Consider the following 13662-nt stretch of genomic DNA (forward strand, 5'->3'; position numbering starts at 1 on the left):
TGGGTAAACTAGATTACCTCCAAACCAGTTGACATGATTTGGATGTGTTGAAGCCAATTCAGGAAACTGGTATGGGCGATACTGGATGGTATCTAAATCTCCCCTCACCAGGAGAGTTGCATATACATTATTTGTCTTGTTGGCTGGGGTGTTTGAGTAAAGAGCAATTCTGCTGGCAACCCACCTAGTTGCGCTACTGCTACTGTGAAGTTGGTATTCACTGTTTGACAGTGTGCCGATCGAAGCCATTCTACAATGGATGGGAATATTGATTTCCGGGTGAGCCATCTTCTGTACTCACTCTAAACTCTTATTTAAAAAAAGCTTTTTAGAAAAAAAATGTTGCCTTGTCCTTTTGTCGTGACTGGGACATGAGGTTATTTAACTATTAGTAATGCTATGGTCATCTCCAAGACGTCCCATCTGTTACGGGTGCCACCTGACTTGATTGCCTGTGGTCAAGCTTGATTCCTGCCCCCTCCCTCCACCTCAGTTGAGGCTTTGGGAGGTGTACAATGGAGTCAGTAGTCATGTTTTATGATAATATGCACCCCCAAGAGGTGACCTAGCGCTTGGGACAGCCTTCCCGAGTGTTTGTGCCCATTAGCATAATTTAACCAATGCAGCCAGGAAATGAGTGAAGTTCTATGGACTCAAGAGACACCATTCTAATGCATTACTCAGAAACATGCAATTGACAATGAGGGTAGTAGGTTCATATATTTTTAATATCACATCCATCTTCTACAGGCTCTAATTTGCATTGCAAATGCCATAACAAAAGCAACTACAAAATGGCACATTACCATACATATGAAAAATAATTGCTATGTGAGGGAAGAGCATGGTTTACATTAACCTAGAAAGGAACAATTGATCATTTTAGTTTAGCAGCTTTAGTGACCTGGGATTTATACTATGTATGGTGAGCTATGCTAAATTGAGCAAAGCTATGGAGTGGTGTAACATACCAGGTGCCTTTAGTCTCAAAATGCACACAGCAAGACTTCCACATTTAACACGCCTCTGCTCTGGGATCTATGACAGATCTCTCCCCAGCTCCCACAACCTGAGTCTGCTGATTGCTGTTCGAACCTCCTCCCTCCCTTAATCCAGCTTGCGTTTTATATGTAAACCGGAATCGGACCTATGCGTCACATCCGCCGTTTGGGAGGTTAAAGCTTGCCTCTTAGAGTGTTCCCTTGTCTGTTGAACATACGACATTCCTCTGTGCAAACTTATAAGAGACAGGTGTTGTCTGTGTCCACTGGTTGTCTCCACTATGTTTATTGAATTTATATAGCGCTTTACGCCAAAGCGTTTTACAGAGTAACAACAAGATACAAAATTGAAAGAAGCATATGTACAAACGTGAAACAAACCAGAAGTACAGTATATGGAACAATTTGCTCAAGGAGAGGGGAAGGAGGAGGGAGGGGAGGGGAGGGGAGAAGGAAGGTTAAGGGGTATGAGAGTCAGGTTCGAGGTCAGCGGGGTGGGATAAAGAGGGAGGAGGGGAGCAGGGGCACTATAGTAACAGTAACTAGTAACAGGGGCACTATAGTAACTGGGGCACTATAGTAACAGTAACTAGTAACAGGGGCACTATAGTAACTGGGCTTCCGTACAGGGAAACTATAGGGGAAACTTGTATACTGGTACTGGAAACTGGTATAGGGGAAACTGGTTCAGGGGAAAATATTGGGGAACATAGGGGCACTATAGTAACAGGGGCACTATAGTAACAGTAACTAGTAACAGAGGCACTATAGTACCTGGGCTTACGTTGAGTGAACGGGTAAAACATGTCACTTGCTTCCCCAAACTCTTAACTGTGCACGTATATTTGGTGTCTATTGGTGCTTCCTGTCCTTTAACTGCTTATCAGATCTAAATGGTGTAAAAAGCATCTCTTGACCTTACTACGTGCCATTTAAGACAGGAAGTTGCCACTTGCGGTTAGGTTTCTCTGCTGGAGGGGGAAGCTACGATTTCCTGGCCCCTTGCAATGTATATTTTCTACAGCAAACGTCTGCATGTGCTCCTTGCCACAAATACTAGCATTATTTGGAAGCTTGTACATTGTATTCAACAAAGATTTGCAGCCACTTGCTATTGCTATTGACTGTTTCATCTGGCTCATTGTCCATTATTCCATAATCCATAACAATTCAATCTCATCACTCGTGAAGTGGCTAGGAGGATATGGCTCTGGAATGATTGACATTATCCATTCTCCTTCCCGATTTCCCTTTTGGGGTCCTCCGTATTCACATTTACACAGCCAACTACTGGTTCTGGCATGCCTGTCAGTGGGCTTACACCCCTCTCTAGATTATTCTCTTGGTTTGCTGAGAGGGATGTTTAAAACTTTATTTGGTGAAGAAACCTCCACACTTCGAAGTGATGCTTAAGCACATCTCCACTACGGCACATAACCAGGTGCTAACTAAATTTAGTGACATTCCATCAATGTATTAGACGCTGCCATTGCGTAAAAAAGCTTGGCCTAATGGGCAGATTTTATTCCCTCCTTTTCCTGATCAACATTTGTTTAGTCCACATTTAACAATTACAGACAGACCCCTATTACCACAATCATATGTACTCTCCCTCAACACCTTTCTACTTTCCAGTTGTTTGTCCGCTTCTACCCAAATCTCATTTCGGCTCTCATATGTTCCTATTTTCCTTTCTCGTCACAGACCACGGTCTGGTTTACCCCAGGTTGGGGTGCAGTAGACCACTATCAGCTGTGAGGGGTCAGAAATGCGAGGCGGACAACTTTGTGAAGGTCTTTCAAAAGATGCCATTTTTTAAAACTGAACACGGTTTGATAAACGCCTCATTATCCCTACCACTATGAGGATTTCCCTAACTATAAAATAAGCTAAAGAAAACACTAACAAAAGGATTCTGTCCTTCACACTTGTACATTCAACAAACTCAACAAGGTAACGCATAGCAATTTAAACATAACAAAATTAACAGTTGCCTTCAAAACCTGGTAACTGTTCCTCCTTGTAATAAACTAATGTTCCTCTTCTGCCAGTAAGTCTCACACTTGGGTTTAACCAACATTTCAAAATGTTCAGCGAGTTTTTTGTCTCTGCAGTGGTGGTAGAGAGATCCACACAACTACTTCTCGGCAACAAAAAGGTGTACTTCCACAGTGCATTAATGTCAACAAAGATACTTCTGTCAGCATGGTTCTGCACCAGTTCACAATTCACTCTCATCAGCAATGTTGATTTGTCTAGTAATCATGAGCTTGTGTGGTCTTGCCACTTCTTCAACACTTAAGTATACCACAGTATTTCAATGACTTTTGCCTTGTCCACTCACCTGCCAGGCCTATACTACAGGGTCCCTTGTTCTGGTGTACTCTGCTGCCAGGACAGCATGAAACAATTAACACTACTACAAGTACTTTGTGGCACAGCTCTGCTTTGTACAACTTATAAAGTCTTTGGCTTTCCACAACCTCAGTATTGACTACTACGTCTGGGAAAACACGAGACACATTGCTGCTGTATTCCACACTTTTGATTGCCACATGCAATGCAGATTATGCTTCTCTCCTCCTCCTGAACACCACCTGTCAGAGGTGCAGGCTTCCTGCCACTTTTGTTCTCCCACTCTTGTTTTAACCAAGTGTTGATAATTGTTTGCTCTCACTCCTGCTCTTCTTTGGATTAGGCAATGCTTATTCAGGTCAGTTCTCCCTTTGACAATAGTGTCTATACATTTTCTGCTGCGTAATTGACCCCTTTTGACCTTAGCAATGTTGGTTCTCTTTAACTAGATTTGTTCTCACCATCTTTTGGCTTCGGCAGTAGCTGTTTGCATTGATTTTCATTAATAATGCCCTTGAGTGTTGGCAATTATTCTGACCTTCAATCTCACAATGACTCTGCCACCTTCTCTCTTTCGTACCAGCTTGGCCTTCAGAATAAGTTTCTGCTTCACATCAGTCCGATACAAATAGTATTTATGTTTCTACCACTTTACTCATTTCTCATTCATTCAGTATTCAAAATGCCCGGGCTCGGCCAGCGGGCGGTCACAATGTGCTCTGGGGTCACAGTACTCTAGTGAAATCACTGGGTTTGACTTACACGTCCGCTGCCGTCGGTTTCTCTGCTTTTGCTTCGGGAGGCATGAAAAAATGCCTGGAAAACTGCTTCGCTGGTTTTTCTTCGGCCCTCGCTGATAAGAAAAGGAGCGTTATTTTGCTCCAAAAGCTGTCAGGTGCTTGCCTGCCACCCGAGCCTGCCCAGCCTTGGGGAAAGCGTTCCAGCTTCACGCTTGCCTCTGCACAACCTCTGCAAACAAGGTCCCTGAAGGAGGAGACCCTCTCAGAACCGGCATCCATATGGCAAATGTCAGCGGCTCTGGCGTCTCTGCTGTCCTTCAGCTGCAACTTCGATGTGGAGTCACTGCAAGCACTCCATCTTCCACTTCTGCTGCTACTCTCTTTGGCCTGCACCTGAGGGGGCCTTTTATGCCTGTCTCCTTCAGGTGTGGGTCACAAACCTTAATAATCTGCAGCTTGCCGTTCAGCGCCTTTGCATACCTCTTCTTCGTACCTGTACTTTTGGCATTGTGGGATTTGAAGTCCTCAATGTTCAATTCACTCCTTTTTAAGGGGATAACTGTTACAAACTTTGTTTCTACTCTTAATCCCCTTTTGAAAAGGAGTATTATAAGGTTTTACTGAATGGTTTTGCTCTCTAAGGATATTATGACTTCCAGAATCTAATATGGTAATATTTAAAGATTCATCTTTAATATTACCCTATTGAACATGGGAGCCTTCAACTCTACAATTGTGCTGAACCTGGGGGGGATGATTGTTTCTCCCAATACAGGTTTGAGTAGAACAGTTTTTACCACCATTAGGATAACTAGCTTCAGGGAAGAACCGCTCCCTCCGACAGCAAGCCATTACATATTCCGCCATTACTGACTCTTGCTGCTCCGAGCAAGAAAAATACTGCGTCCCTCCCAACGGAGCCATCCTGTTCCCTTAGGGACATTCTCCTCACAGGTGATCCTCCTGACTAATATCAGGGTCAGGATCAGGCAGCAGCTTCCTTCCCCTGGCCACCTGGGAGGAGACTTTATGTAGAGTCTTTGTGAGGACTCTGTAGGATTCATCACACAGGACAAGCCTTGTGTCATAAGACCACTGCAGTAGTAAGGGGTGCAGTATGAAAGCGTATTAACATAACATAGCTAGCTGGTGAACTATGTGTGATTAGACACATTTGGTTGTAGAAAACTGAGCACAATGTCCCAGTCTTCTGTAGCAACTTTTCCTCTGAATTGTGGTGTGGACTTAATTTACATAAGTTAAGGAAGTCCCTGAGTTTGAACACCATTTGTTTCGGCATGAAGTATCACTTGTGCTGCGTGTGGCACTTGATAATAAATATCAACTGATGTACCATGTGAAATATGATCCCCTAAAGGAAACCACAATTATTTTCTGTGTTATGGTAAAATTGCCTTTTCTTTTATTTAGCAGGTAATTTAAATTCCAGTTTCCATGTGTCAATTGGGATAAATGGAGATGGGACGCAGTATCTACTGAAGCCCCAGGACACTGTCAGAAGGGACAGCAGTGATGGTTTCAGCACAGGTTCGTAAAGACTGAGAGCTCCTTGTGCTAGTGTGTTCTTTATGTTGTATAGAACATACTGAAAACTGAATTGCATCAAGATTCTTGTATGAATTCTTAGTGTGAATGCAATGTTAATTAACATGCAGGAATGAGAACATTGGATCCAGAAGTCATCCACAGCAGAGTGAGCTATTAACATTGCCTACTGTCGGAAGGCTCTTAAATGAATGACACAATGCAATGCCAATTGATAATAATGGAAACAGTGAAAACACATTCAAATGCATAGGACTTAAATAATTTAGTCAATTGATTATAATGGAAATAAAAGGAAGAATTAAACGAAAAATTCCATAGACCCTTCACAAAGTTCTTTGGCATGGGTACACCCCCGAGTTCTGTCCCTTTCTCTGTCATGCCTTTTATTACATCACCCCTGCACAAAGATCTGCAGGTGAGTGAGCTTGCAATTTGCACTATACCAATGTGTACACCCAGTGAAACACTTGTGGTGTCTTGAAGGTGGACATTTTAGGGAGCAGGGGAAGATTGGCTCTGGTTGGTATGGTGTGGGGTATGGGGGGTTGGGGACTGAGTAGCTCTGCTTATTCTCTAGAGCACAGATTCTGTAATCTAAATTGGGCTTCCCCACTGTCACTTTTGTGTCAAGGGGTGTCGGGGGTCCATATACACTTCTGGGAACAGACCCCAGACCATTGCTTGCAAAACCAAGTTAAAGCTACTTTAGTGCATTTTTAAGTAGTTCCATTAAATTGAATGAAGAGTCTTTGCAACTAGGAGCAAAAGATTAAACACTCTGCTTGGCCTAAAAGAAGTCATGTGTCTGCATAACTAACTCTGAAACATTAAAGTCCACCGGGAAGCAATGATGCATTTTACAAGGAAATCAAAACCTGTTAAACCGCCTGTTAGGAGTGTGTACCTGCATAGTTATATCCTACTTTGCACTGTATATAGTTCATGCCAACCAGCGTACAGTCATAGCGTTTCATGCTTAGCATTCATGGAACCTGGAACCTCTGGAGGAGGCCTGTAGTGTGCAGAGGTTCCAGGTTCCAAGTTAGACAGTTGAGATGGTGTGCTGAGCTGGGAGGTTGCTGCTCAGGACCTTACCTGAATAAACTTGAGTTTACCTGTTACTCACGTTTCCTTGAAGACATTAACCTAACACCTCCATATATCATACTTTGTGAATCACCTCAAATGTTAAAGTAGACATTGTGAAACAATCCACGACATGTGCCAAAGTCATACCTTGTACTTTTAAATGTCTAAATGGGTCTGAATAATTGTAGATATTGTCCCTATGCAGTTATCGACTTTACCTTTTAAGGGCCATGTGTTTCAATAATTCATCTGCACAATCCCTTATTTACCTGATCTGTGCCCGAACCAGTCACTTCCTCTCTCTCAGCAATCCTGTTATGTATCTGATCTGTGATTGAATCGGTCAAACATCCAAGGGGATCTGCTTCAGAACTTCCCTTGCATAAAGTCTTCTGATCTGAAAAGAAATTGAAAAACATTAGGGCACACTTAACCTAGCAAGAGCAGTACTTGATAACCAAAGAAATAAACATTACTATGCATACATCATTGACTGGCTATTTCAGCATTTATGGAATAAAGGGTGGTAATAACACAACATTGAACAAGGCAGAGATAGATTGTCATTGCCCAATTGAATTTGTGGTGAGGGCTCAAATGCTGTGTAGTGTTAATTGCCCAGGGAAATAAACCTACAGAAGAACATTAGGCTTGTGGACCAAGGTGACCACTAAGAATTGGTATACATTACCTCTCATTTCAGTGTTCTTTTAAGTAAAGAAACAGTGATGTGTACAAAGCTCGATTTATGAGACACTTATCACTAAACAGTTCTAATCTGCACAACAGAATGATACATTTGCAGCAAAATGTCCTCTAAAGTTTTAACACCTTTTTGGCACATATTTGCAACATTTTTACCCTTGACCAACTGAAAAATCACAGCAAAGGGTGTTGGGATGGTTTAAAATATGGTGAATCCGGGGACTCCTACCTAGCTGGGACACTGGTATGCCTCTGGATCTAACCTCTAAATACATCTTTGGGGATATAGCACCCATTACACTTCGTGACAGTCTCTAGAATATAATGCCCAGCATGCTAGTAATAATCCCAGGGACATAATGACACGTTTGGCCCTAAGAGCATAGATCCCAGCTCCCTTTGCCTTTATGGATACAGCTCCCTGCTTGCGCTCTCTGCCCCTGATACTCTCACCCTATGCCTAGGTCTCCTCCCTACTAATAAGACTCACATTTAACATTTCTTGGCCTCAGAGGTCTCTCACTTCTCCCAGGTCATTTGGCTCTCTCAGCACCCTTGGGTCCCTCAGCCCTTTTGGGTGTCTTGCCCTTTTCTGCCTGCAGTGGTTCTCTCTATCGCGCCAGTCTCCAGCTCCTCCAGTGCTTCCTTCTGCTTTTGCTTTCTCTTGCTCTTCTACTGAGATCTGGGTGTCCTTTTTATAATACTCAGTCCAAATGAAAAGAGTACAGAACTGTTTTATATTCTCAAAGCATTGTTTTAGCTATTTGGATGTGTCTCGTGTTACAGCTAGAGTATACCACACGGCTGTGTCTTCTTCATTTGCTGCTGAGTCTTTAAACAGCCAGGTGGACAATTTCAGGTCAGTCAAAGCATGGCTTCCTGGATGAGGCTCCATGTAAGCTTGTCATCTGGCTCTGTTGGCTCTGGTGTTGCTGGCGCCTTCTGCGGCTCCAGCTGCTTTGTTATGATGTTCCTTGTTGATGATTCAGTTTCTTATTGATAAGTGGACCCAAGCGGGATATACTATGCTCCTTTCCTGATGCTCCCAAAGAAGGTTTGGGCTCTGCGGTGGTGACAAAGGGCAGACTCCCTAACAATTGATAGTCATTCTGCAACTTTTATTCTGATCTTCTGTGCACAAGGTACTGGTCACATAAAAGAAACTGTACTGGGATTTAGCAAAAGGTAAAGAGATCCTATTATCTTAGCTGTAAGCCTAGTGTCTCTAACCATTGATGTGGGCGGGGATGTTCTACACTGGGTGGAGGTTTCTGTGAGTGGCAGTCGTTCCAGGTAGTGCACGGCACTGGCTCAAAGGCTGTAGGACAACTTTCATGGCCAACAAGGGTGAAACACGTGTATGGGGTTGCTGGTGGTACTCTCGTTCAGATTGGAATTGCCATTGTATTTCGGTGCTGGACTGCCCCTGGGCAGGACAAAGACTGATATGCAAATGGATATTTCCCATCTGTGAAAGGCACAGTGAGTAAAAGCAGTGGCTGCGAACTCTCAAGTGGTTAATAACCACTGAACAGGTTATCATGTCTGTTCTTGCGAGAGAGGGGCGCCCGCTACCTTTTTAAAACTATTTGTTAAGGAACCTGGGATTGGTAACCCTAGGTCTCCTGGGGGCAACCAGACGTGGTCTCCCTCTCACTGTGCTTAGAGAGGCATCAGCTTCACCTCACTGATGATCCCCAACAAGGGTGAAACACGTGTATGGGGTTGCTGGTGGTACTCTCGTTCAGATTTGAATTGCCATTGTATTTCGGTGCTGGACTGCCCCTGGGCAGGACAAAGACTGATATGCAAATGGATATTTCCCATCTGTGAAAGGCACAGTGAGTAAAAGCAGTGGCTGCGAACTCTCAAGTGGTTAATAACCACTGAACAGGTTATCATGTCTGTTCTTGCGAGAGAGGGGCGCCCGCTACCTTTTTAAAACTATTTGTTAAGGAACCTGGGATTGGTAACCCTAGGTCTCCTGGGGGCAACCAGACGTGGTCTCCCTCTCACTGTGCTTAGAGAGGCATCAGCTTCACCTCACTGATGATCCCCAACAAGGGTGAAACACGTGTATGGGGTTGCTGGTGGTACTCTCGTTCAGATTGGAATTGCCATTGTATTTCGGTGCTGGACTGCCCCTGGGCAGGACAAAGACTGATATGCAAATGGATATTTCCCATCTGTGAAAGGCACAGTGAGTAAAAGCAGTGGCTGCGAACTCTCAAGTGGTTAATAACCACTGAACAGGTTATCATGTCTGTTCTTGCGAGAGAGGGGCGCCCGCTACCTTTTTAAAACTATTTGTTAAGGAACCTGGGATTGGTAACCCTAGGTCTCCTGGGGGCAACCAGACGTGGTCTCCCTCTCACTGTGCTTAGAGAGGCATCAGCTTCACCTCACTGATGATCCCCAACAAGGGTGAAACACGTGTATGGGGTTGCTGGTGGTACTCTCGTTCAGATTGGAATTGCCATTGTATTTCGGTGCTGGACTGCCCCTGGGCAGGACAAAGACTGATATGCAAATGGATATTTCCCATCTGTGAAAGGCACAGTGAGTAAAAGCAGTGGCTGCGAACTCTCAAGTGGTTAATAACCACTGAACAGGTTATCATGTCTGTTCTTGCGAGAGAGGGGCGCCCGCTACCTTTTTAAAACTATTTGTTAAGGAACCTGGGATTGGTAACCCTAGGTCTCCTGGGGGCAACCAGACGTGGTCTCCCTCTCACTGTGCTTAGAGAGGCATCAGCTTCACCTCACTGATGATCCCCAACAAGGGTGAAACACGTGTATGGGGTTGCTGGTGGTACTCTCGTTCAGATTGGAATTGCCATTGTATTTCGGTGCTGGACTGCCCCTGGGCAGGACAAAGACTGATATGCAAATGGATATTTCCCATCTGTGAAAGGCACAGTGAGTAAAAGCAGTGGCTGCGAACTCTCAAGTGGTTAATAACCACTGAACAGGTTATCATGTCTGTTCTTGCGAGAGAGGGGCGCCCGCTACCTTTTTAAAACTATTTGTTAAGGAACCTGGGATTGGTAACCCTAGGTCTCCTGGGGGCAACCAGACGTGGTCTCCCTCTCACTGTGCTTAGAGAGGCATCAGCTTCACCTCACTGATGATCCCCAACAAGGGTGAAACACGTGTATGGGGTTGCTGGTGGTACTCTCGTTCAGATTGGAATTGCCATTGTATTTCGGTGCTGGACTGCCCCTGGGCAGGACAAAGACTGATATGCAAATGGATATTTCCCATCTGTGAAAGGCACAGTGAGTAAAAGCAGTGGCTGCGAACTCTCAAGTGGTTAATAACCACTGAACAGGTTATCATGTCTGTTCTTGCGAGAGAGGGGCGCCCGCTACCTTTTTAAAACTATTTGTTAAGGAACCTGGGATTGGTAACCCTAGGTCTCCTGGGGGCAACCAGACGTGGTCTCCCTCTCACTGTGCTTAGAGAGGCATCAGCTTCACCTCACTGATGATCCCCAACAAGGGTGAAACACGTGTATGGGGTTGCTGGTGGTACTCTCGTTCAGATTGGAATTGCCATTGTATTTCGGTGCTGGACTGCCCCTGGGCAGGACAAAGACTGATATGCAAATGGATATTTCCCATCTGTGAAAGGCACAGTGAGTAAAAGCAGTGGCTGCGAACTCTCAAGTGGTTAATAACCACTGAACAGGTTATCATGTCTGTTCTTGCGAGAGAGGGGCGCCCGCTACCTTTTTAAAACTTTCATGGTCCACAGAGTCCTCCGTAGCTCTTGGGACTTTGTCACACGTGTCAAACCTGTGATTCCATGTCCATTGGGGGCACTGGTTCGGTTTGGAAGGGAATCAAGATTGCCACTTAGATTCCTTCAGATATCTGGGCGGCATCAGTCTGACAGCTACACTAGTAGTTCCCTTACTCCACTTCTCTTCCCTCCCACCTCACACTTCAGAGCATTGCTGGCATTGATTCATAAATTGTGTACATTGCTGTGTTGAGATTTGCAGCTAAGGTTACGGATCTGCGGTTATCTTCCCAGGACTTAAGGGGGAAGTACCTTTTTCACTTTTGTAGGGCACTGAGCTTTAATAATACAAAATAAATAAATATGTTTAAAAAAGGTACTTTAAATTGTACAAACCTCACCAGAAAGCCAGTATCAAAGCTGTTTTGCGTGCATTTAGACCGATTAGTGTAGCAATCATAGACGAGCAGAAGAGTTCTACTGCAGGTTTGCTGTATGATTAATGGACTCTAGTTGAGCTCCTATATGTAGCACACATATTTAATATAACCCATATCACTGCCTCATGATGTGTATTGATTGCTTTAGACAGTTCTCTGTACCTTTTTTATATTGCTAAATTGCACCTAAAGCAGTTTTCAGTTCAATTTGCTTCATCTAGTGCTCCTGTCTTACTCTGTTGTTTTTGGTTCCTGCACTGGAAATTTAAGATGAATCACATATTTTTGTTTAATTGTCAAAACAGGTTCCCTAATCACCGCCTCAAGCTGTTCATTAAGAACCAAAGAAAATCTAGATCAGTGTTTGGGGGGAAAGCAGGACTTGAAGATCAATCACAGTGTTAATCCTACAAGTGAGTATGATGTGCAATAATGCTTAAACTGGTGTATAGCAGCAGGTTTTGGGATACTTTCTCCACAGGCAGCACATACTCACCTGAGTATACACATGTGCATGAGCGCATTCCACATGCACACATGTACACCAGCCACTTTTCAAACATTAATGTCAGAGCTGTGATTGAGAGCCTCCCCTCCCCAATCTGGTGCACCAATAGAACACGTGACACAAAGGCAGAGTTCGAGAGATTTTATTCTTGTCATTTTAGGTAATGGAATAAACCCCTAGCGGTGCCTCTACAAATTAAAAGGACATTCATGCCTCTGATCAATGTAAGGAAAAAGTGTAGGAAGGGATTAAAGTATAGTGTATCTGGGTTCTCCTATCCAATAGGGATACTGGTCTCTCTAAGCACAGTCTGATATGCAGCTCCCATCAAGCTTCTTGACACAGTCTAGAGGAGCACCTAGATCACCGTTTGTAATCCTTACAGGAATGTCATGTTCAGCTAACTTCTTTCAGCTCCCAGGAATATAGTCACCAGCTTACATGGATCGGGGATATGATGCCCAGCTCACTCTGTAGCAGTCTCATGAGTCCAATTCTCTGGGCCCTCTTTGGCCTTGCAGTTTTTTTTAGCTCTCATGGGCCCTATATCCCCCCGCTGGATTAGGCTTCTGAACCCTCCCAGGACCATCAGCTCATTCAGGTACCTTTATCGCAGATGGCTTCAAAGGCTCGACGGTTATATGAAAGTAGACTGGCCAGCCTAATGGGGGTCGCTAGCCTAATCCTCGTCTTTCCCGTGGTCTCCCTCTGCATTAGCCCAGGCGTCCCTACTTCCCAACAGGATATTTGAAAGAGCTTGTTCTTCAAAGTGTGTGGCTCGCTTCTTGGTGGGGCTCGGAGCCATGGCTGGGGTATGCAAATCAAACCACTTGAAATCAATTAACAGCTGCTTGACGAGTTCAAATGAGCAGAAAGTTCAGTATTTTGCCCCAAAAGCAAAGTGCTTTCGAAATGAAATGCAGCATGAAAGACAAGTGTTTATTTTCTTTGCGTAATTGTCCGCATCCTTTTTGAAGGTAGGCAGCCACTATGTCCTGTGGCACACTCCCATGGCAGGGATACGTGCAGTCACCAGCACAGACCGGATAAGCAGAGGAAAAAAGGAGGGAGATGGAGAGAGAGATGGAGAGAGAGAGAGATGGAGAGAGATGGAGAGATGGAGAGAGAGAGAGATGGAGAGAGAGAGAGATGGAGAGAGAGAGATGGAGAGAGAGAGATGGAGAGAGAGAGATGGATATAAAATGGCAGGGGTACATCCAGAAAAAGCTGTAGATTCAGGGGTAGGGGAAAGAATAGGAGAAAGAGAGAAAGAGAGAGAGACACAGACAGAATGGAGAGAGAACTGAGAGGATGTGTAAAAGAAGAGACAACAAAAGGGACAGAGAATGGGATAGAGGACACAAAAGCCTGGAGGAAGAAAGGAGGGGCCGAGCTGCATGGTGTATCAGGCGAGAAAAGAGGCACAATTTTAGGGAATGACAAGGAAGATAGTACAAGAAGCAAGGCTAGAGAACAGGAGAAAGGAAGAAGTGAGGACAGGTGACAAAGAAT

The 13662-nt window shown here is 44.4% G+C and overlaps 1 protein-coding gene across 3 annotated transcripts in view; it reads left to right on the top strand.

The window, feature by feature from the left end:
* LOC138449209 (zinc finger protein interacting with ribonucleoprotein K-like) overlaps positions 1-13662 on the top strand; it is a 740539-nt gene that overhangs the window by 352759 nt on the left and 374118 nt on the right. For 2 of the 3 annotated variants that reach the window (XM_069604751.1, XM_069604753.1), the window contains 2 exons: positions 5528-5644; positions 11948-12055. In XM_069604751.1, the coding sequence (XP_069460852.1) occupies positions 5528-5644; positions 11948-12055 (225 nt within the window). The remainder of the gene's footprint in view (positions 1-5527; positions 5645-11947; positions 12056-13662) is intronic. The other variant, XM_069604752.1, reaches the window with a different exon arrangement.

This window comes from Ambystoma mexicanum, chromosome 1p, assembly GCF_040938575.1.
Source record: "Ambystoma mexicanum isolate Mex_15411 chromosome 1p, UKY_AmexF1_1, whole genome shotgun sequence".
Taxonomy (NCBI): Eukaryota; Metazoa; Chordata; class Amphibia; order Caudata; family Ambystomatidae; genus Ambystoma; species Ambystoma mexicanum.